Raw genomic sequence first — 25809 nt, forward strand, 5'->3', positions numbered from 1 at the left:
CGCAGCATTTAAGAAATACACATTACCAAGAAGAAATCAAAAAGGGTATCACTGTATGTTGTTCATGTGAAAAGAGTCCTTGTGGACATGGAAAATTTAACATTGCTGGGCCACAAAATGAAGGCAAATTGCTAAATATACACATAGGATGGAGATACTGTCCCCCTGTGCATTGGTACATGGTGCCTTATGACTGGTCCCTGGGAAAAGCAGGCTTGTTAGCAGACTCAGGGCAAGAATCTTTTCTGCAGAGTCAGTGTCATGTCACAGCAGTTACAAGCCTTGCAAGGGTAAAGCACACCCCATTACTAAGCAGGATCCCTATCACAGTCTGTGCAACTTACACCTTCATTACCTTTGAAAAAGAATGCCTCCTGACACAAGGATTAGTTGTGCTGCTGCCTTCATGTCACCTTGAAAAGTCTATTATTTTATCTATAGATGTCGTATCTACAAAATTCCAGAATACCTCATATGAAACTCGAGAGGCCAAAGTTCACATACCAAATTGTGGCTCAACTTAATCAGTAGGGATAGATTTTTCTTTTTATAACTTCTATTAAACAACACTAGATTTTTTTATCTAGTAGAAGGCAAAACCTTTCATTATCTTAATTTTCCTTACAGAAAGAAAATACAAAACCTACCTTGATTTTTCAGTGGTAAAGGCATAGTCTCCCTGAGTTTACTTAAAAGGTTTTTCATTTCTCTCATATCTCTGTGGAAACAAAAGTTGAAAGAGGTACAATGGAACAGCAGTTGAAAAATGAATGGGGAATGGCTCACAGTATACCTTTATATGCTGAAATAATGGAGCAATAAATACAAAAACCTATTGGGCAACCATTTGGTTCACATACATGTAATAGAAGAAGCACATCACAATAAAAGGCAGTAATCAGGGAGCACTTTTAAGCCCGTCTGATATTAACTACTTGAATCTGCTCCGAATTTATCATCTAATCTGGCACTTGTGTATTCCATACTAAGTGAGTTGGTGGGCACAATGTGATCCTAGTGGCAAAGTACACAACATGCCTTAAAATTAGCACAAGCAAGTACTAATGTCAACTTAATACTCTTTATCAGCATTTCGTATCTTGTGCCATGAATGCATTTCATTGTTCAAAAGGAAATTAAAATCACCAACATTTAAGCTCCCTGCACATTAAATGAAAATTTCAGAAACAGAGCTGTCGCTCTCACCCCTCTTAGGACTCTGGCACAAAATTTTCTACAAGGCAAAAGACAGAAAATATGATAACAAAATACCACCTCAGAAAGCAAGTTATGTTTGGATATATTTTGAGAAGCAAGAAGTTGCAAAAAGGCTCCTATTTTACAGATAGATGGCAGACTAGCAATTCTGTGTGCAGGGTTGTTATGTCTTAAGCCTTTCAGGATTTAAAAACAACGTGGTCTTGACTCATTCATCTACATATAAAACGGTTCTTAGAAATGAAGCGGCATGACTAATAATAAATTGCTGGTTTATTCTCCAAGTTAATCTCTCAGTAGCATAGAACTTCATTTTATATAAATAAACATGGTAACCATTAAAATCTCAGCAGCAGTAGCTAAATAATCAAAGCCATAAAACCAGGTATTTTTGGCAAAGAAATGCTGGCAATCAGGTTGCTCCCTACTGCATGCTCTCATTTTTGCCTTTCAGCTGCACAGTTAAGAGAGTAAAAGATGTTCAAACCTGTGGATGATGTTCCCCTCCTAAGACTTCCACATTGATAACTATGGTCAGAAACAAATGAACTAGATTCTGTGCTTTTGATTTACGAAACCAGAACCATAGGCTAGCAGATTTCACATACAAAATCAGAGACCACTGAAGATGAGATATAAGCTGCCTCTTTCAGAGTACCCGGTGCACTAGCAGCCTTGTTTTCCATACTTTGTTTTTAACAACTACCCTCTGGTAAGCAGCGTAATTAAGGATGTCACTTCTCTCCGGCTTTCTTTCAAGAGTTGCTCTCAGATGCATTAAATTTAACAGAAATGCTAACAGATTATTTGATTTACTAATACCTTTTATAGTAGCAACACTGGCTGCCTAATTGGAAAAAACTAAATAGACTGTAGACAGAAATTTGTTTTGTTTAGGAATGAAGTGCTACACATACCTGTCAGTGTTCTCAATATCTGTGGAAACCTGCCATAAATGCTGTTGAATATCTGTTGGTGATGATGATATGTCTTCTAAAATAGGTACTTCAGAACTCTCCTCCACTTTAGTATCTAGGATCTTGGGTGGGGCACAAGGTTCTTTTCCTTTAAAATATTTAAACAAAACATATATCCTCATTATTTATTAAGTTGTATACTCAGATTATGTAATTGATGTTTTTGAGCCTGATCTTGCACAATATAAATGAAGGAAGTGGTGAACGCAAACTCTGAGGAAGAACTGTTCAGAAAGAGAGCAGACCACCCCAATCTGCTACTCAGTGCTGATACTAAACAAAACTAAGAGAAGACCCATGCAAGCATGTGTCACCCATAGAATTCTACACAGTATTCTGAAAAGTTTCAGTTAAACTCCAGTGACTCACATGTGACACAAAAATAAGAGACAGAGGACAAAACAGAACAAAACAAGTACAGAAAATACAGCATACATTCTGAAAGCAACTTGAGAATCTTTGACACTAAAGAACACTGTAATTACAGCAATACTAAGGGAAAACAAAAGACAAAAATGTGCAGCTTTTTACTTCAACATTTTAAAAGCAATACATAGCTGCGACCGCTCGCAGTCCAATCTGCATTGTATTCCGAATTTCCATGCTTACACTTGCCTAATTCACGCTCACTATATGAAAAAGAAATGTGGTGTTGGAATTGAACGGGGGCTTCCTGACAGATCTGCCAGAGCTTTTGTCAGGGAGATGAAGTATGTTGTCCATGATAGTGGAGCACGCAGGAGAGTTAAGCACTGGTGGGGTTTTTTGGCAAAGTTGCAAACCTCCTGTGGGCTGTCTGATGCTATTCCTTTTCTGTAGTGGCACGTACAGTCCTGGCACCAAGTACATTTAAATGAAAAAAATCAAATTAGAGTGCACCTCAGGCACATTATTGAGAAGTTAAAAGCTCTTCCCCCTCTGAGTTCTCCTTAAATTAAGTAGACAATCCCAGAAAAAAACAAAACAAAACAAAAAACCCAAACCTTTCTAAAAATAAGAGAAAAAAAGAGTGAATGTTTAAACCAGTGGTATAAGGAGTTGAGTAGGAAATATTTTTTCCATCTCACAACTCTTGCAATTCGAAAAACTTTCACATCAGTAACCTGAGTAGTTCCTATAAGGTTTGACAAAGAACAGGAAGAACAAGAACAGCTAATAAAGTAGCGGTCATTTAGCCGATTCTTCTGGTACACTGGAGACCAAGGTTGCAGATCATGCTATATTGCTCTTCCACATCACAAGTAAGTATCCCTGCTATCAGGCTTGTAACCTTGGTTTTTTTTAGACTAGAATTTTCTGGATCTTAAGAAACTCTTTTTTTTTTGTTTTGTTTTGTTTTGGTTTTTTGTGGTTTTGTTTGTTTGTTTGTTTTGGTTTTTGGTTTTTTCTTTTTTTTCAGATTCTCTACATTGTTGTATTTTGGTAAATTATTCCTTTGCTGAAAAAAAATATTCCTAGCTATTTGCCTGAATATCAAACTAGACATTACGTAAATTACAGAAAATCCTTGCCAAATGTTTTCCTTACTCATTAAAGTTGGTAGGAAGCCCTTTTCCCTGCTTCCCCCCAGCAAAGTCATCTAGCTATGATTCCAAGAGATTGCATGATCTCACATAACAAGTTTATAATCTATAAAAGAATTATGTCCTGTGTCCCTTCTCTGCTGGTTACTTTGGCATCCACTGCTAACTTGTGCTTTGCAAGATCCCTCAGGTAGGCACTTTAACCCATCAAATGGTAGAAGATTACTTCAAAAATAGGAAAAGTAAAACGTTTAAGTTTTCTGATGTTGCAGTGATTTAAGTCAGGTCAGTAAACAACACTACATGTTCCAGAGCAAGTGCAAGATGAGGAGGAGGATGATCACTGCCAGATGCAGTGGAAGGGAAGAAGTGAAGGCACGATGAGGGACCGGAGATGGAGAGGAAGGGATCAAGATCTTTCTGTTCATAACAAGTTATTATTCTGACTCAATTGCTTGTAGAACAGCAGCCTAAGCCTACTTCCCAGATAGGTTTTACTCTGTACCACTTGCAATTTTTTCTAGTTCTTAACTGCAGAGTATGCTGTTACTTTAAGGTAGTAAATATCGTACAATTTAAATTGTTAATTTGTGCACACTTCATCTTTCCCATTACAAGAAGCCCATAACACAAGATACTGTAACCAATATCTCACTTATCCCTTCTTTGTGAAAGAGGGTTGCCCCAGGGAAACCATCTAATTTGCCACTGATATTACAAGGCGTTATTGCTGGAACTAGGTATTAGTTAATTCTCCCATTATTTTGAAATGTTATGTTGGAAATCTGACCTGGCCTTTGGTGACATGCTGTCAAGAACAACCCTGTCTATAGAAGTATCCTTCAGGGATGTGAAAAGTGTTTCAATGGAAACAATAACAATAGTAGATGAAATAAAAGTAAATGGCTCTTTTTCACAACTTGAGAACAAGAAGCACTGAAACTGTAACATTCTTTTTGTTAGCACAAAGGCAAGCTCTTGCAGATTTAACAGAATGAACAGCACAGTTTTCAACTGAAATAGCTTTTAACCAGTAATTCTGTTGTATTGTGAACAATTCATGAAGCTTTTATTGAATTTCAGAGCATCTGCTCAATCACTTGAAAACAGCTAATAATAAAGGCTTTGCTTGAATAATAACGTATATGACTCAGGCTTAACGTGTCTACTACACAGCCCGCAGAGAAACAAAAGCTCTTCAATCTTCTCATCCTTCTTGTGGGGTTAAGGATATCTTTTGTGTTACACATTCTTAAAATAGACATTTGAACCCTGAATTTTACTTTCAATTTTGTTTGTGGACTTTCATTAATTTCAGTTGGAGCTTGATCATGCACGGTGTTTTCAGAGGTATCCACAGTCACTTGTTCCTGCCAGTGGACCAGACAGAGTTTCATTTTCCTGTGAAATTTTACTATAAAGCATGATGTATTCTTTGTCTTCTCTTTGTCTTCTTTTTTTTTTTAACAAGCAGAAAATGCCTTTGGTATGATATTAAATTCACTGAATTAAATAATGCTGCAGATTAAACTTGCATGAGAATAAATAAGAGGGCAGCAAATGATCAGTTCAGTAAGGATACATATATCATCTGTGACCACTGGTCTTCGTGTGTCCTACCTGTTGTGCTCCTTACTGCTTCTGTGGTTATCCGTATGTGCTTCTGTTGTGCTGCTCTGTGTACCTGCTCTTAGTCATCACCTGTTTCCCAGAGAAAATTTCATAATGAAAAAAAGAAATCTGTTACAGGTCCCTCAGAGCTAGTTAGGCTTCACCGCAGATGAACTAGGAAGATCTTTAAGAGGAATAACAAAATTTAACAAAGCTGAGAGAAACCCTCTCTCAAAAAGAAGGCAGCATTTGCATCAGACTTCTAACCTGGCAATTAAGGATAAATGCACAAGCTATAGGTCACAGCTAAAGTAAATTAAATGTAGAACATATAAAGGAGAATAGAAAAGAATCGTGCAGGAAGTAAAAAAGAAATGTGGCAAATATGGCTAACAACCTGATGAACTTCAATTCTGACTTAAACTTGGGACCTGCAGAACTCAGAGATTGTCTCACTGGAAATACTATTATTAAGAAAAACGCAAAAGAAACGAGTCTATGGTAGAGACTGTATTTTCCTCCTTCCATGCTTGCTTTTGTTCTATTCATTTTGGCCTCTTTGGCCTTACACCTATCTACCAGTCTTTAAATAGAATGCTAAAATCACAGCACATCCATTAAACAATCCTTCCTTTCTCCTTCAAAACTCTAAATAACATGTAATGTAAACAAAGCCAAATAAAACAAAAATCCCTTCACTGAATTGAGGATTTATTTTTATAAACTGTAATACAAGCTATCACAGGCTTTTAGTTACTATTTTAAAGAAATATCTGTTGTTATCACAAAACACATACTGGAAAAAGAACAATAATGGTATGAACTTCTTATATGGTAGATGATACACAGTTACTTGTGATTTGCTATCATTCTCATGTACCAACAATGCAGGGATGAGTTCAGTCTGAATTTATGTCACAAAAGCCTAATATTTTCTGCCCATAGCATGCACACATGATTTTCCCATAAGATTCAGTCCTTCTCTTTTTTACCTAAACATGCAGGCACCTACCACTCTTGTTAGTGCTGGTATCATTCTGCCCTCAGCTATGTTTATACATCTGAATGACAACACAGTCACTGGTCCCAGCCAGCACAGGTTCATGAGGGGAAAGTCCTGCTTAACAAGCTTAATTTCGTTCTACAACAAGGCTACCCATCGAGTCGCCCAAGGGAAGCCTGTCGATGCGATCTTTTTGGATTTCAGTAAAGCCTTTGACACTGTATCTCACAGTATCCTCCTGGACAAGATGTCCAGCACACAGCTGGATAAACACACGGTGCAGTGGGTGAGCAATTGGCTAACAGGCCAGGCTCAAAGAGTTCTAGTAAATGGGGTTATGTCAGGCTGGCGACCAGTCACTAGCGGGGCTCCACACAGATCCATCTTAGGGCCAGCACTCTTCAATGTCTTTATAAATGACTTGGACACAAGACTGGAGGGAATGCTAAGTAAGTTTGCCGATTACACAAAATTGGGAGGAGCAATTGACACTCTCAAGAGCAGAGAGGCCCTGCAGAGGGATCTGGACAAACTGGAAAACTGGGCAGTCACCAACCACATGTACTTTAACAAGAGCAAGTGCTGGATTTCGCACCTGGGACACAGCAACCCTGGCTGTACATACAGACTGGGGGATGAGATGCTAGAAAGTAGCTCTGTGGAGAGGGATCTGGGAGTTCTGGTTTATGGCAAGTTGAACATGAGCCAACAGTGTGCCCTGGCAGCCAAGAGGGCAACCGTGTCCTGTGTGCATCCAGCACAGCATTGCCAGCTGGCCAAGGGAGGTGACTGTCCCGCTCTGCTCTGCACTGGTGCAGCCTCACCTGGAGCACTGTGTGCAGTGCTGGCTGACACAGGGTAAAAAAAGATATAAAGCTACTGGAGAGTGTCCAGAAGAGGGGTACAAAGCTGGTGAAGGGTTTGGAGAGGAAGTCGTATGAGGACTGGCTAAAGTCACTCAGTTTGTTCAGCCTGGAGGAGCGGAGACTAAGGGGAGACCTCATCATGGCTACAGCTTCCTCACAAGGGGAGACTGAGGGGCAGGTACTGATCTCTTCTCTCCGGTGATCAGTGACAGAACTTGAGGGAATGTCAGGAAGATGTGCCAGGGGAGGTCTAGGTTGGACATTGGGAAAAGGTTCTTCACCCAGAGCATGGTGGAGCACTGGAACAGGTTGCCCAGGGAGGTGTCATGGCCCCAAGCCTGACAGTGTGCAGGAAGAGACTGGACAATGCCCTCAGACACATGGTGTGAACTGTGGAGTTGTCCTGTGCAGGGACAGGAGTTAGACTCGATGATCCCTGTGGGTCCCTTCCAACTCAGGACATTCCGGGATGTCAGATGGGGCCCACATATCTCTATTTACAGTGGTAGAGCTGTACTTCTTTCTTCAGGGCTTACAAATAGGCTTGTGGTAAAAATAAACAATGTGTAGGGAACAAGCATTAAAGTATTTTGCATTTTATTCTGAGAAATTAATGTATAAAGATATCATTTAGAAAAAAAAGACACAGGAAAGAATAAGACTTTGAGAACATTTCCTACAAGAAACTGTAAGATTCTGGGAATCTAATATATTGCGGACTTATTTTTTCCCATACATTGATTCAAATTCTTTTAAAATGACTAGAGCTATGTGTAAATAACTGACAGCATAAATTACCTCTCCATGTGTGTACGCTTCTTTTTCAACAAGTTTCAAACAATATACAAGGTTGAAGAGATTCTCAACCACAAGAATATATTCTTATAATTACACATAAACTATGAGTTATTTTTTTCGGACTTGGTCTAAGTGGCTATCGCTTTCCAATGTCGCACTTCTTTGACAAGGTAGCTTTAACTACTTTTACAGCATGTTTTGAACTTTGGAAAACACTTCCAGTTTATTTTACCTGTCCCCTCTTGCTTTTGATTTGTTATATGGGCCTACTCCCTTAATTACTAAAATGAGTACTTTGCTCAAATGCTGCATAGCTAGCTAATAGAATAAGTGCAATCTGCTATTTAGAGTTTAAAAAATATTTTCTAATATATGTAATTTCATAACCAAACCAATTATATCTATAGATGATCTTAAGAAATTAATGGATTCTATGTAAACATGTATAGACATTAAATTTCATTAATGTGCACCACCACAGTGACATGCAATAATAATAATAATCATAATCATAATCATAACAACAACAACAACAATAACAATAATCTACAGTTTGTAACAACAAAAGGATTATATTATGATTGTGGATATACGAATCAGAAAAGCTCTTCCTTCTAATATGTTTACACATTAAAAATGCAATCAAGTTCTTTATAAAGTATCAATGAAAACATATGATCCCAATATACTTGTGGCTGAATACAGAAATGTATGCCAGAGTGCACTTAAGAATGTTGTGACAGTTCTGGGTTTTCTCAATGTGAGACTGTGACAACCTCAGTATTAATTTGGAAAATGGGTAATCATATCCAGCAGCTTCCATGGAAAGAAAATATGTTGACTACTTCTTCTAAGAACTTGCTAGCTAAGCCAGGATTTGTTTATTTAATCAATATTGTGACCATGCAATATCAGTAAAGTAGACAAACAACATTTCATGGAATTAGAACTGAATTTTGTAAACACTTCAGAGAGGTACCTAAGCTCCTTCAGAATATCTTACGTTCCATGAAACTCCAATTCAATTTTTAAGAGGTATTGCTAGGTTAAACAACTGTGTTTGACACCTGCCTAAGGCACAAAGCTATATAATGCAAATGACAGAGGGGAACAAAGAAAGCAAAACCAAGATAAAGAGAGAAGCTGTAGGTCCTAGGTAAGTGAATTCATCTGTTGCTTGACAAAGTCTGAGAAAAATGACGCTATCCAAAGAAGTTCTGCCAGAGTGGGACAGTGATGCAGAAGAAAACTAGGTGAACAAATGCAGTGAGAAGCTTCAGAAGATTTGCTGGAAGAGACAGAACAAGAGCTGGTCTCTGCCCTATCTGCCACCTTCCCATAGGTATTTGCTGTGGTCACCCCCAACAGGTACTGGCTATGACAAAAAAGACAGGAAGATCCTTAAAGTCATCATATTAGGAACAGCATGAAGACACAAGAGAGTTTCTCACAGTGCTGCCCTGAAAACTGGACTCTATACCTGCCCAAAGTTTTCATGTGATTCTATCCAAGTTGGTCAAACACAGGTCCTCAAAATAGTTATTGACAAAGGATTTCTAATTGACTGCTCAACCCAGAGACTCTTTGCACTCAGCTCTAAACGAAGCTACTGAAAAATTATAAAGTAACTGTAATCTCAAATTCTAAATTAGCAATCTTTAGCTTAATCTCTCTTTGTTCCTTTTGCTACTACCTCACTACTTGAGGCAGTTCCGAAGATAATCCCATCAGTGCAGAAGTTACTGAGAAAGGTTTGAGGAACAGAAGAATTATGTTTTTAGAACAGATTTGTGCATAATGCAATGTATGAACACTGAACAATTTGAACAGACTAACTACAAAAAGCCTGAATTAAGGCTACTTGGGCATGTTTCATTATGTCCTTTGAAACTTTCTAAATGTTGAACTCTGCAAACATAATGTAGATTATGTAGATTCAACACTGGGGTTTTGTGGTGTATGTATCTTAGAAAAACACCCAAATCATTAGAAACACTTACCTCAGCTTATTTACTGCACAATACAGCGGGAAATATTTACGGATTTTGGTCAGACTGCCGCTCTTATATCTCAAAGAAATAACAGACTGACTTTTCTAGCAGAGATTGTCTGACAGTAGTAAGTTAATCTAAAGCACTGTAAGTAGGCAAGAAATTTCTGTACAGGAAGCTTGATATGAACTATGCAGTATATATAGGAATATTCGTTCAGTAGAACAAAAGATAAGGGGAGACGAGAAGACCAGTACTGCAAAAGTCAGTGAAAACACCCAGAGCTCAGCCTTTCAAACCATAGTGTGATGTTTCACTAAAGAGCACCTGTTTCCCAGTAGGGAGCATTGGCTGAATTTCTCTTGGAAAAAGAGCATCAGCATGAGCCCACTGCCTTAGCTTTTTCAATTCTACAATTTGTTTGATAATGTCTGGTCATGATACCAGTTAGCCACATTAGTATTTATTAGCTGCAGGTTGCTTAGAACAGCCTGGATGTCATTCCACTTGAATCTCTGACGGCTTCCAAGTAAGTACATAAATACGTGAAATCTCATGGGAAATTTAAAAACCTAACAAATCACTCACCCAGCAGGTAAAAGGACTAGAAAATGGAAAATATTACATCCACATGGAAAATGTTACCTTCAAAAACAAGCTTCAAAACAGAGCAAGAACATCAGACAACAGACATTTAAGAATTAAGCTAAATTTCTAAGGGTAGTAATCTTTGTACAAAGGGAAAACTTTTTTTTTAAAATTTTTTATTTTTTAATATGGTCACTTGGTGAGAAACCAGTGAAAAACTAACCAGGTGAAAAAGTAAAAAAGCTATATTCTAGCAACAGCACAATATGCCATATAATGGTGGAATTGCCATCTCTTTCATTCCTAGAGTTAAATTTATGCACTTTGCCTATACTGCAGTACCATTCTCTGTAAGTAAAGAAATTAAAGAAAGATACAGGTTCATTCTACTCCTTGGAAAATAGTATGTTCTGGCAGAAAAAGAACAAATAGGTTGTAAGGTCATCTAGCCTAACACCCCACTGAAAGCAGGGCCAACTTGCATCTGATTGCTCAGAGCTGTTTTAGTGATCAGTATCTCCAAAGATGGAGATTTCACACCCTCTTTAGATGCCTGTTCTCCTATATGATTACCTTCACTGTGAAAAAATACTTAACATGTAACCTGTTGCATGATGCCTTTACAACACTTCTAGGTGGTGTAAGTACCAAGTATTTAATATACAAGAGCAATGTTCTATTGGCTAAATTCCAAAATTGAAATATTTGAATCCCTCTGATTAATTTTTGCCTATTATTAAATTTTCCCAAAGAATGTCACAGAAACTTAGAGCCAAGTTACTGTGGTTATCTATATGCATATAGTATATTTAGCAATAGCAGAATAGCTACCATGGCTCTCTCTACGGTGAGATGAGGAACTAATGTGTATCAAAAGTACTGCCGGACAGGAACTAAGCTGGCCCATACTGTAATGCTGTATTTCATCTTATCCAACTTTAGACATCTAATAGTTTGATGTTGAGTTTAAGTTATTAATTTGGATTACATACAGAACCAAGAGGGAGAGACAAGACATATCTGGGTTATTGAAGGTACCTCAAGCTACTTTCTTTCTGTGATTACAGAAGGTGGTTTGACAACTGTAATCAATGCGAGGAACTGTAGCACAATCTATCTTAAAAAAATGATGATTAATTTTAACAGCTACTTGCATGTTGTTATACAATGGCTCTCTAATTCTTCTTCTTCCTAATTTAAAGATTTTGACTTGAGAAAACGACTGAGAAGTTTAATTGAGCAATTATAAAATTCTTATTTTCATAATAAAAATATGACTGGCTTTGGCTGTATCCTATAGCTAGATGTGAAAAATACATTACGGGATCTTTCAGCAGGGCAGGAAATATATAAGGCTCATTACAAGGCCTTCATTACAGTTCATTACAGAACTTTGTCTTGTCTTTACCTAGTATATTCTGATGAGATATTATCTGCAGAAAGAGCATTTACAAGTAGCACAGATAGAGTCCCAATCAGTGTGCACCGTCATTGAGTAATGAGGTTACTAAGTAACCTAATTCACTCAATTATCGGCATTTCTCCATCTTCCTTTTGTTAAGTGTCTAATCAAATATGAAATCATTGGATAAATGCATTTTCGCTGAAGCAAGGACATTTACTTTGTGGGTAAAAATACTCTATGACATAGATTTCAGTTCTGAATCTAGTATCTAGTTTTACAGAATTTGGCAGCTTTTAAACTATATTTATCTGTCTTTTGCTATAAACTAGCATTGTTGGATAAATAACAGGGATAGTAAAGAATGAGTTTAGTACTAAAACCATGCCATATTGCTCCATCAAGTGCCCTCAAATATCACACTCAAAAAATACACCTAATAAAATGACTGAGATACTCTTCTCACTGATTTGACTGACAGCTAAAACATATGGGACCACTATTTTAAAAGAAGAAAAATTCAGACTTCTAAACTACAAGGGCATTAGTGACACATGCCTGATATGGCACATTTCTGTAACAACAATTATAACAAAATAGAAATACAGCTTTATTTCAGTAGCTGAAAAGCTTCAGTGGAATACTTCCTTCTACAGTTTGGTGCTTTGTCTTTCATGAATATCCATGCATGTCCTAAAAGACTGTTTTTGTTTTGTTTTGTTTTTTAAAATCAGGATCAGTATGTTTGTGCAATTCAATACCTTTCCGATGAAACTGCAGTGATCCTAGCAGACATATGGACTTGAGCATTTCTGTTGTGTACATTTCTAAGCAACACTGTAACTGGATGTATAGTCTACAGATTTCAGGATGAATTTCACCATCTTCTGGGCTGCAGTAAAAGAGAAAAATTTTAGTTAGGAATGGGACTGGAAGAGAGGGTCATCAAATCTACTTCCCTGCTGTTGCAAGCAAACACATAATAATCTGTTTCATTAAGCTGTATGATAAAAACCCTGTTTCTACCAAACTCTATTTACAAACAATTTTCTAGCTCTATAAAGCTCTAGACTTAAAACAGCTAAACTTGGGTGGTCTTTGTAAGATTTCATGTCTTCTCCTCTGTAAATTTTTGGAAAAGTGGTAAGTAAGTGTCTGAGATATCTTCTCCTTTTTAAAAGCTTGGGCTAAGTATTTTCTGGTACATTAAAGGGTTATTTTACCATCCAGTTCCAGTTACTATTGGTCCTAGTGCAGATGCATAATCAACCCTACTTTGAAGACACTGTCATCAGAAACAAGTCAGTTGTATTATTTTGGTTCTATACTTTCTGCCTGAATTTCTTTCCCACCCACCCTGTGTTTAAATTAGTAATCAAGTGATACTGCAGCGCAAGGAGAATGGGATGCTCAAGAATTGTTTTCAGAAAAGTAGTAATAAACTTGAAAACAAAAACTGAAATCAAGAGTAATCCTACCCCTCCAATTAATTGCTTAAGACACTAAGAGAAGAATTTACCCAGATCCAGGAACCAATTCTTGAGCCTGGCTGTAAAATCATAGAATCATAAAATAGTTTGGGCTGGAAGGGACCTTCGAAGGTCATCTTGTCCAAACTCCTTGCCATGAGGAGGGACATCTTCAACTAGATCAGGTTGCTCAGAGCCCCGTCCAGCCTGGCCTGGAATGTCTCCAGGGATGGAGCATCTACCACCTCTCTGGACAACCTTGGCCAGTACAGAGTGTTTCCAAAAGATGGATCCAATTTCAAAGCAGTGTATTTAACTATGGCAACCTGTTACAATTACACAAAAATTTACAAACAGCTCGGAGAGGCATCTAGTGGTAATTATTTGAAACTCTATGCCCTACCCTTCCAAGTGATCAGAGTTTCATTCGTGGGCAGCCCATAGTTGCAGAGATAATAGCGTGATTTCAAACTGGGTCTATCTTTTACAAACACCCTGTTTTTTAATACCCTCATTGTAAAAAAAAAGTCTTCCTCATGTCTAGCCTGCATCTCCTCTCCTTTAGTTTAAAACCATTTAACCATTTCCCCTTGTCCTATCATAACATGGTCTGCTAGAAAGTCTGTCCCCATCTTTCTTACAGGTCCCCTTTTAAGTACTAAAAGACTACAATAAGATGTCCCCAGAGCCTTCTCTTCTCCAGGCTGAACAACCCCAGCTCTCTCAGCCTGTCTTCACAGCAGAGGAGTTCCAGCCCTCTGATCATCTTGGTAGCCTCCTCTAGCCCCTCTCCAACAGGTCCACACATTAAATCTCACTTTTGTAGGCTGAGAATGCTTCACAGGCATAAACATAATGCTTATAAACTTAAGCTTTTTTCTCTAAGTGATTTACTAAGTGATTTACTCACTTACACCTCAGAATAAGGTTTTCAACACTCCTTCTAAATGTACTTTCAATAGGCCAGGAAGTGCAAAGATTGAAGAGTTAAGATTTCAGCCATTTCATGTTCAGACATTCTTGCTATTGGTTTCCTACACAGCGATGTTAAATGGTAAGATAACCCTCGAAACTAGATAACAACTACAGAAATCTGCTTTTCTAAATAACCTGAACCTAATGGCATTTCTAAATAATACTACTAAGAAATGAAAAAAATTTTTCAGCCCACTTTCAGATTTCTAGCCTATGAGTAATAGAAATGATGCTTTTACAATGAAAAGATTGCTCGCATTCTTTACAGTGCTTGAACTTCCTGAGTTAAACTGATGCTTCAACAGACCCTCCCATATATGAAACAAAATTAGTCTTGTGGATTTCCTCATGCAAACCAAAGCAACTTACCTGATAAATTATTCGCAGCAGTGCTAGATTGGGCTGCTATGGTTGAATAATTTTCAATACAAATCCACGCCAAAGGCTTTGAGTCCTACAGCATGCAATGTCTACTTGAACTAGTAAAATAAGTTCTTTCTGATCTAAGACAAGAGGTTATTATTTACACCTAGATCCAGGGTACAGCTGAAATGGTAAGCCCTTTTGTCAAGACCAAAACTTCAAAACTTCATTTTAAGGAAAATCTTCTCAGTTTGTGCTGATACAATCTTATTGAAGTACAGTTCAAATGATTACTGCATACTAAAACCTGTTAATTCTTGCATTTGAGATTCACTCTTACTTCTCGCAAAGGAGACCATAAGTTGTTTTGAAAGTGTGTACGTTCTGCTACGGATTTCAGTGATGTCAAGGAAGAATATACTTAGTTGTATCCTGGGGTAAGAAAATAGGGCCAGTATAAGATAGGCCCTGATGCATGTGGCTCAGTGGGCAGGAGGAAGATGCTACTTCAAAGGAATATTTGATGCCAAGATTTGCCACAATCTGCCTTCAACAAGGAAGAAACTGTGTGGTTTTCCAAGGTTCTAAAGGGTTCCTGTCCCCACAAGGGACACCAGAAATCAAATGGAATCATGAAGGTTCCATAGAAGTGTTGAGAACCTTCCTAAAAGGAAAGAGCAACCTTAGCACTTCCATAGCATATGAAGAAAAGACTATGGGTGTTTGTACATGCCAAGAAAAAGTGGCAGGAACGACAGCAGTGTTAAGCTGTACAACCAAGAATGCTTAACCAACCAAAAAATGCAGCCAAAAAAAAACCAAAACAAAAAAGCAAGCAAGCAAGCAAATAAACAAACAAACAAAAAACCCAACAAGGTTGGAAACGACTGAAGATTGAAAAGAAATCATGACTTAGTCAGAAGGGACAAAGGAAGATCAGTCCCACCTGCCAATCCATTTCAAAGTAGACCTTCTAAAAAAGGCAGGAAATGAATGACTGTGACTGGAGTGCAAATTGCAACTGCTGTGGTATGTGTTACTTCAGGAGCAATACCACACATGATAATAAACCTGACCAGGAGCTTTATTTCTTTTGGCTAGACTATAGTATGTGCATGTCTCTTAAGCCACATCTACCTTTCTACTTCTAAAGTTAAATTTGTGTTTTTTGAAAAATTATACCATGCACAATATGGTATTTCCTGCATCTTAGCATAAATACTGAATAAAGCTATAGTGCCAGAACAAAAAAGGTTTCAGCCCCAATATCCTGAAGATGTCTTCTCAGATGTTTCCTATATTCCATCCTATTCTCAGTGATGTCAACTAGGAAAACATTTGATAGCCTTAAGATACTGAATATTTTTCCTGAGAAATTAGCGGCCTGACTTTTTTGTTTGCTTATTCAGAGTCAAAACCTTATATAACTCATATAAAACCACATATTTCCTAGAAATGGATCCATGTTGAAATCTCACGTTCTTTTCAAAGGACATGAACATAAATACTTTAAGTGACTGCATAAACAGTAGTATAACAAAGAATGCTAGAACTGAAATGTTGGAAATTATGCTTAGAAGACACAGAGCATTACAACACACACATGTATATAAAATTATTTTGGGATAAACCAAATTTGATTTTTTAAAAGCTGTACTTAATTGCAGACTCATAAGACACCTAGAAGTCCTACTTTATAGATTACAATATTTTATATTTTTTACCTTGCATTAACTATATAGTACTTTTTTATCTTGCATTAATCCATAGTACCTAGTCCTGGTTTAACAAGACTTAACATTTTCTGCAGTTTGCTGTTTCTTTCATTTTTAACCAATCTATTTGTTATATGAATTGCAGATGTTATATCTGTGATCAATTTGCTCATTAGAAATGGACTGTTCTCTCTACATAAACAATAACCACAAATTTAACAGCATTTCTCTTCAAATCAGAAGATGGCAAGAACAGTTTTCAATACAATTGTATTAGTATTAACCAAAGAAGATAAAATACATATTGCCCAGATATACATTTAATTTGTTTTATATAGATCAGGAGCAGTTCTTCAGAGATAGACTGTTATTTCAAATTGCAACAGTATTTTCAACACCAGAATCTACTCCTTCATTTTGCATGTACTGTTCCTAATGATTTCAACGTTTTCTGTAAAAGAGTTACTACAAAACTGGATTAATCTTACAGCAGAATAGCATTCTGATGTTTGATATAAAAGGCAGTCCCAGGAGAAGATGTAACCTTACAGAATTTATCTAGCCAAGTAAAGCACAAACAAGCAACTAGGCAAATACAGCAAAAGTACAGCACACCTTGTTTTCTTCCTCTGGAATTGTATTTAAACTTTCTGAACTTTGGGTCTATATATACCTGTCTTTATTTCTCTGATAGCTAAATTTAAAAACCATCCGATACATATTTAGATAATACATGGCCTCTTGGAGGCTTTCACTATCCTGATTTGTCCTACCTTTTAGCTTACAGATGAGACTGTTTTATACCCTCTAGTGTCACACATTCTTACCTGTGCATTCAACACTATTCCCAAGTTCAGCACCATCAAATTAATGCAGTAGATGCAGACCCAGCTTTTTTTTTTTCCTTCCCATCACGTGCATCACCTGCTGTTCCAGCTTGCTTCCCCATGAGTGCATTTACAGTAATTTCCTTTGAGCTATCCTTACCAACAGAGAGATTAAAGTCTCTGCTTGAGTTTCCTATATGCCTAAACTTTTCTTTCTGAACAGGGTTTCATCTGTCCTGAAGACAAACAGTTATACAACCAGTGACAGACAAATGAGTCACTGATTTGCCTATTCCACCTGCAGGGCACTGCCCCAGAAACAGTCATGTGCAAAGTGGAATCTGCACAAAATAAAGCCACCACAGATGGTAATGATGACCTTCTTCTGATCAGTGATAAGGGCCCTTTCTGGTACGGAGCTACATATCTACCCCACTCTGTTGTGCAAGTAGAGCTGAATCTGTCTAGCTTTTCTGAAAGCTTGGATACTTTAACCATGAGTCTATCACTATGAGGAGCATGCAAACTTATATCATGAGAACATAATTTCCTTGTAGCAGATTTAGGTAAAAATGGACTATGGCTGTCCTAGTTTCCTCTGCATGGCTTCAAATGGTAGAAATTATTAAGATTTTTTAGAAGTCGTGGCCACTACAGGAACTTTATTTACAAGGTTGAACGTATTTCTTCCTTTCTAGCTGCCTCTGGCAAAAAGACTGAGGATCTACATACAAGTGTAAGAAAACAGTATTTTCCTTATACGGCTATTTCATTTCTAAGAAGCAAAAATGGTGAAAGCCCTTCTTTATAACTTTTTTGGTCTTACAGAATTTTTAATTGTACAGAGTAAAAAACCAGCAATTATATACAAGATGATTGGCTAAGAAGACAATTTGAATTTATCAGTAGCTTCCTATTCACAAATGAGCTGGAAGAGTAATTGGAAAGCACAGTAACAGGCATTTTAATTTACTTTTTTTTGCTGCTGTAAAACTAGTATATTTTTATTGTATATTTATGAATAGCATGAGAATAAGAACTAGGAAGATCTATGATATATGCATGTTTTGACCCATTCTTGTTTTTTTCAAGGATATAAAGCATCTGTAAATAAATGGACTGTAGGCAGAATTCTTCTCTCATTTACAAATCCATACTAACAGCAGTGACATTCAAGAAAAATATTTTTAATTATCCAAAGTTCATACAATGAGAATCGTTTCCAGGCCACTACCCTCACTGATTGTCTCAAACTGTTTAATTAGATTTGAATTGCAATAATGATCACGAGAATTCCATTAGCTTGAAATGAAATGATTTTCTCCTAGCATGTATATAGACCTCATTTTCACCTCTGAAAGCCACATGCTCTGACGCCAATGCACATAAAGATTTATTTTATAATCCTTGAAGCACCTTCTGTGTAATGGGCTTAAAATTTCCATTTGAAGTGTCATCAATTTCACCTCTCTCAGTAATTTTCTATAGGTTCAGTGTCAAGCTGCGAGAAATGTTCAATAGGGAACTAGTACAGACATAAGTTTCAGAATGTTTATTATGGTATGTTTATTATTAAATAGCTATAAATCAAATTTGTTTTAATTTACAAAGAAAACTTAATGCAAACTTGTATTATTGCACCCCAAAGGCAGCTACCCCTGTCTCAGTTAGTCCAGTCCATTTCTTTATGGAGATCACTTTGATGTTAAAGAGAAATTTCATATAACACAATCTCATATAACTGCTATGCTAAATCATGTTTCCAACTGAGCTGTTTAACAGCTTATGGGCAGCTGGACATATGAGAGCTAAGCACAGCACTGAGCACCTGCCTATGAGCCAAAGACCAGTTTCTCATTGCTGGCTTTTGAGCAGCTGCCACAAGGCTGTGAACAGGAATTGTGCTCACTTCCTGCATCCATTGTGAAGTAAAGAAGTACTGATAACGTTCAGACTACAGACTGAAACACAGGAGGTTCCATCTGAATAGGAGGAAAAACTTCTTTACCTTGAGGGTGCCAGAGCACTGGAACAGGCTGCCCAGAGAGGTTGTGGAGTCGTCTTCTGTGGAGACATTCAAGACCCACCTGGACACATTCCTGTGCGATCTGCTCTGGGTGAACCTGCTTTAGCAGGTGAGTTGGAGTAGATGATCTCCAGAGGTCCCTTCCAACCCCAACTATTCTGTGATTCTTTGATTTACAGGATTTGGATACACAGGTTGTGGCTTCTTGGGGATACTTACCTGTCAGGGGAGCACTGCTGCCTTTCACAAGACTAATGAAATGAATGGCCCATGTGGCAGGGACCAAAGCTAGAATTTATGGAATTCTACTGCTCTGAGAAAGCCTCTTGCCAGTGAAGTGGTAAGACACACGTGTTCCCATACATGATGGTAGGGGGATGGTGAGATGGGTGCACATGTGCTTATGCAAATATTTCACATGTAGGGTGAAGTCTATAGGTACATACAAGCTGGCATATTGCTTAATAACTATCAGGCTTCACTCCTGCTTGATCTTCACTAGAAAACAGTAGTCTTTGCTTTTCAAATAAAGCTAAGAGAATGCGTTCCTTCATACAGAGATTTTTTGGGTTTGTTTTTAATTACAAAAACTCCATATGAATGAAAGCCAGATGGTTAGCTTATTACTACTAACAACCACATTTCCCATCCTGAGGACTGTAAGATTACTTACTTGACCTGGAAACAATTGCTGATGTCTAGGGAGAACTGGCAGATCATTTGTTTCTGGTTTTCCTTTTTCCTCTCTCTGTTAAATTATAGCTATATATTAAATACTTTGAAATATTCTGTCCTTTCCTTACTAGGAATTTCTGTTGTTATCACATGAATATTATACCACCAGGGTGGCATAAAGGATGGAAGTCCTTATGCAAAGATATGAACACTACTCAGTCGGTGAGAAACTCATACTGCTGTGTAAGCCATATTTCTGCAGTTTGAGAACACTGATATCTACATGAATTAAAAGTACTTAGGAAAGAGAAAACGCTGGTTTATTTCTTTATAAAACAGTAGCTTAAATTACACAGCTTATCAAGCTGCTACTAAAATTACAAGTATGAATTTTTATAAATACAACATAAATTGATAAAATTACATTTTCATAGAATTGACGGTTTTCCTTCCACCAAGTCCTGCTTTTTCAAAATCAGGTCATGTTTTTCAACGGAGTATGTTTATGAAGCACTGACAAGAGGTGGAATTTATTTTCCTTCCCATTTTCCTAAGGTGATATTTAAAATAAAACCTATAGGGGGAGCTCTTACACCAACCATATAGTACCTGGTATACTGAAGAAAGGCGAACGCTGCTCTTTGGATACTAATTTTAAAATACAGGAATAAACATGACTAAAATGCCCCTCCTTAACACGAAAAGGTGAAGAGTGAAAATTCCACTTAAAATTTTGATATTTTTTTACAAAATAGACGATTTTATTTTACTGCCAAAATGTTGATTACAACAGAAAAACACCTTCACGCTTTCTTGAGTTCCGACAGGTGTCCAGCATTCAGTTCCATTGAAATTACTGAAATTTAAGACAACTAAAACTGAACGAAGATTATGGTCTAATTCTGAATGTAACTTAGAAATCTTAGTCACATATTTTCAACAGAGCAGCATTTTACTTTTACAATCATCAACATTTAAAAATACATATCTTTGGTTAACAGAATACCTAGGTTACTTGAAGGGGTTGATACATCTTGTTGCAAAAAAAAAGTTCTAAATATAGCATATATAATAGTTCTAAACTATAATGAGTTAAAACAACTATCTAGACATATAATGAAGGCTGCTTGTCTTCAAAAGCTAAAGGAAAATAAAACTTTGGCAAATTCTAAGTGAAAATGAATTAACCAAATTCAGCCTTATGTCTATGTTATGTATAAATATATGTACTTCCCGTGAAAACAAATGTAAACTGGCTTGATACAGTGTGGAAAATCACTGCCCACAAATATTACCCTCTACGTTGTCTTTGACTTCAGTATCTGAAACACTGCAGCTTAGAAATATATAGCAGCTAAAAGATTATCACACAAACTGCTGTCAATTTCACTATCGTGTGTTATTTGTTCTGTACTATTGTGCTGTAATACTGTGATACAACTGCTACAGAACATGCCTGTCCAGCTAGAGGAAAACCAGGGCTACTTCTTTCTTGTAAATGGTTACAATGTTGTTATTAAATCAGATTGCTGTTTTGAAGCAGTTACACCAGAGCTCTCCAATAACAGAAGACAAATTTTATTTAGTTAGACCAATGTAAATCTCCTATTACTCTGATAAGGCTGATGGAGTAAATCTGGGTATATGGTAACACAAGCAGAATAAAAACAGAATGCAGTGATTTATATTGTAGAGACATTTCTAACTCCCAAGTTGATAGCAGTTTAGGTATTTCCATGCCAGAACAACTTACCTACAACAGCAGGAAATACACTTTTCTTATCCTTTCAAGAAAATCTCACTGACTTCCATAGAACTTATCTGATAATCTAAGGGCCATCCATCTGTGGTCTGTAAATCACAATAGTTTTGAATACGTTGTTGTTTCCTTATTCTGGTATGCTCCCCTCTTTCAAAAATGACCCCAAAGGAAAAAATACAGCATCACTTAGATTACTGGAGCCTTGAATTTTTTTTATGTTGAAGTTCTACCATTCTTTTGGAAACTTACTATATAATTACTACAGATGCAGTAACTTTTAAAATGGACTAATTAATTATTAATTAATTAATACTATGATTCTTCCACACTCCTGACTTCATGTCATCAGGACAAGTATCACACACCATGTGATTTGTTCTCTCAGACGTGCGTTTTACCAGCTGAATCAACTGAAGTAAACTACCAGAGGCCTATCCAAACTATCGCACTAGGAACGAAATCACTTTGTAAAAACTTCTTGGACTTGAGTCAAACGGCATTAATGCAAGACATTTTATTCAAACTCGCTCCACTTTAGGTAAGACTAGGTGTATTGGGTGTAGGTGGCAGGGTTTTGGTAGCAGTGGCAGCTGCAAGGTGCCCGCTGTGGGAAGGAGGCAAGGGGCTGCGCTGTGCCTGACATGGCCGGCTCCAGACAGTTCCTCACAGCAGAGCCAAGGCAGGACACAACTGAGCCCATCAGCCAAGTGTATGGCACCTCTTTGAAAACTTACTGCAAAAAAAAAGAGCAGAAAAAACACAGAGAGAGGGGAAGAGGGAACAAAGAGTGAGAAACAAGAGAGGGAACGTCAAGGTCAGAGAAAGGAGGAGGAGGTTGTCCAGGGCAGAGCAGATCTTCCCTGCAGCCTGCAGAGAGGAACACACCAGAGCAGATGGAGATTCCTGAAGGAACTGCCAACTGTGGAGAACTTACATTGGTGCAGATTTTCCTGACAGGATTGCAGCCCACGGATGAGCCCAAGCTGGAGCAGAGGAAAAGCGTGAGGAGGAAGCCGAGGCAAAGCAGAACTGTTGCGGACTGTGACCCTCAACATTCCCCATTCTTCCTGCACAGCTCTGGGGCGAGGGGTAGGTGGAGGAGTCTGGGATGAAATTGAGCACGGGAAAGGTGCAGGTGTGGAGAGGAGAACCTGTTGTTTTACTATATGTCTTTTTGTTCCCCATTATGGAAACTAGTAATTAATTCTATTTCTTTATCCACCCCCTCCCCAGATTTCTCACTCCTGTTCTTCCTGTTTTCTCCCCATGTCCTGCTGTGGCATGAGCGAGCAAGCAGTTGCGTGACAGTTCGGCTGTTGGTCAAGGCTAAACCCGACAGGGTATTTCTAAGCACTTGGAATTCCAAGTGAAATTGCACAAGTCTTTAATTATGCTTTTGAGTTACTACAAGATTTAAAAAAAATCAATGCAGGGCTTGACCACCAAAACCATTGTGAAAACTGAATCTAAGCCCACTTTCCATAATTTCTTCCTTGAGCTGGCTGTCTCTTTACCTTTGGGAAATCCAAAACAAGTCTGATGAGCCAAAGGCAAACTGAACACAATCCTTCTCTCTGCACGTTACCAGGCTCCTTCTTGAGAAAAGGTGGTGTCTGGTTAGACGAAAGAAGTCTTTGGGTGAGCTCTCAAATCAGCCTTGCTTAGCTGTAGCCTCAGCTGGACAAAAGATTGCACAACCTCACTACCTCAAATTACATGACAGACACTACTAAATAATAGGTAAACCCAAGCCATGACACAGATCTTACAGAGAAGATCTGTGTTCATCAAGAAGTTGGCAGATTAGTTGAATATGCAACAATTTTTAATTTTCCCCAAGGAATTATTTTTTGGCATCTTGCCTTGTCAGCATACACAAGTTGTTCTCAAATGAATTTCTCGATTAACCAGTAGAGAGAACACAGATAGGTCTGTGCCAGCCAACAGGCTCAAAACCAGTATAGCTCCATATTGCCTTTTATAATTTGAATGCAGTTGAAATTCATGCTTGTCTATAGATTTGCCCTTTGATTTTACTTAGGCTCCTAAATTCTTTAAAATGTCCTGGAATCACTTACTACTCATTAAAAAACAGTTTATAAACTCTTTCAAAAGCCCACGAAACTTAAATAGTAAGAATTCATACCTACATTCCTGTGTAGTTCCTTTAGTTGGAAAGAGAATGTCTGAAAACTATCAAAACAAGTGTCTCATGTGGCATGATCTATGAAATTTGTTCTGATATGTGCAGACAAATAAGGTCAGACTTCCCAGAAAGGCTTGAAAATGGCTGCAATGCTTTGAGTATTTGGTGTTGTAGGATCTAGGTCATAACAAACTACTAACATACGGGATTTCAAAGAATGCTGCTGCAGGCAAGTGATGCCATCTGCTGTTGACCATCCACAGGACACTAAAACAGATGACTACTTTGATTTATGACACTTCTCTTTTGCATTTTTTTCTGTCTCTACTACCCACTTTGAATATAAATTTCATTTTTTTTTTTTTGCACAAGGGGCATTCTATAAAGTACTTGTGTGATACCTGTTAGTTGTTTGTAACTTAGATTTCTGGTTTTCCATATTTCAAAATGAGAAAAACAGAGCAGATGTGGAGAGATGGTAAAAGGAGAACGGGTAAGGAACAATGTATTTGCATTTCCTCAGAAATATGACAAAACACTTTGGTCTAAGGACTATTGAAACTAAAGGGAAAATGTTCTGTAAGCTTTACTGGGATTTGGGTAAGAGCTGGATTGCTTTAAAATTTACTGAAAAGATCCATACATTCTCATACATTTTTTTCTTTTAGTAAAACAATGTGACTGCTACAATTCTAAACTGGAAGGAAAACAGTTCATCAAGTAGATCACTACTAGGTTGCCCAGAATAGGGTAGTATTCTGTATTTATCAAATGCTTCTAGGAGTACTTCGAACAGGCCATTCTTAGGCCCTGGTTTACTTATCTTTTTGAAAACAAATATCTCTACATAAAATCCTCCAAGTGAAAAAGAAATAGTAGTGTAGTGTCAGCAGAAGTATCTTGCACAGCCCCACCAGATATTTCACAGATCAAACCTATATCAGTAGTTAAAAATGACAGCTGAGAGACTGCAAGAAGACCTGAATGTGTCAAAAAAAAAAAAAGAAGAAAGAAATAGATTAGCTTCCTGGAGTGTTTGAATTCATATATGGAGAAAGACATTTTTAAAACCATCTGGTGATAAAATGTGTTCAGGAAGCAGTGGTTTAGCATAAAGAACTTAGCATTTTTTTCACTTCAGAGTTTTGTATCCTGCTCTACTCTCCACTTGACTCTGTGAACTGGTCTTATTTCTGACTGGGAGGCAAGGATGCCTTTCCACAAAGTGGTCCTTGGGCACCAGGTATCCTGTATTAGCAGCTGCACAGACATCCTACTCATTTTCACAGCTTGAATTATGTGAAATCAATAGCAAGACTGTACACACACTACTTTGGGTATGTACGCCCAGACTCTGGAATGTCCACAGCCTTGGGGCCCTGGTGTTCTTCAGCAGGCACGAAGGGGCTGCTTCATCAGCACACAGCCTCACGCTGCTCAGCCTATGGCCAGGCCTATGGTTGCACTTGTCACACTATCCCAAAGTACCAAGCTCTGGTTTGTTAGCATTGGGGTGTTTTGGAAATGGATGTAAATGTATACGGGTGGATAACTCTGCTCCAAAAAAACAGCTCCAGAACTTATGGAAGTAATTGGAGGCTGCCGTATAAACAATGCACTTTTAAATATTTTCCCATTTAACCATGTGCCATGCTCACAAGCTTACCAATGGCACATCTGCAATGATCTGTCTTGCCATGATAGACAGATATGAAGTGTCAGCTTTCCCTTGCTCATCCAATAAATGCACACTTGTTTTCTTCTGCAATGGGAAGGCAGTTTCTTCAACAACTTTGAGCATATAATTTAATATAATATGACAGTATTTGAATTCTTATGCCAAATGTGCTGGCAGGGAATGTTCATACAGAAAG

At 37.7% G+C, this 25809-nt stretch overlaps 1 protein-coding gene across 2 annotated transcripts in view; it reads right to left on the reverse strand.

Annotated features, from left to right (window-relative positions):
* The window catches only part of RGS7BP (regulator of G protein signaling 7 binding protein), a gene marked incomplete at both ends in the record, with an annotated part of 41821 nt that overhangs the window by 1841 nt on the left and 14171 nt on the right, over positions 1 to 25809 (reverse strand). The window contains 3 exons of one of the 2 annotated variants that reach the window (XM_080363005.1): positions 648 to 718; positions 2136 to 2283; positions 12739 to 12869. In XM_080363005.1, the coding sequence (XP_080219131.1) occupies positions 648 to 718; positions 2136 to 2283; positions 12739 to 12869 (350 nt within the window). Of the gene's footprint in view, positions 1 to 647; positions 719 to 2135; positions 2284 to 12738; positions 12870 to 25809 lie in introns of those variants that run through there. The other variant, XM_080363006.1, reaches the window with a different exon arrangement.

The sequence above is a fragment of the Nesoenas mayeri genome (genome assembly GCF_963082525.1).
Source record: "Nesoenas mayeri genome assembly, chromosome: Z".
Lineage (NCBI taxonomy): Eukaryota > Metazoa > Chordata > Aves > Columbiformes > Columbidae > Nesoenas > Nesoenas mayeri.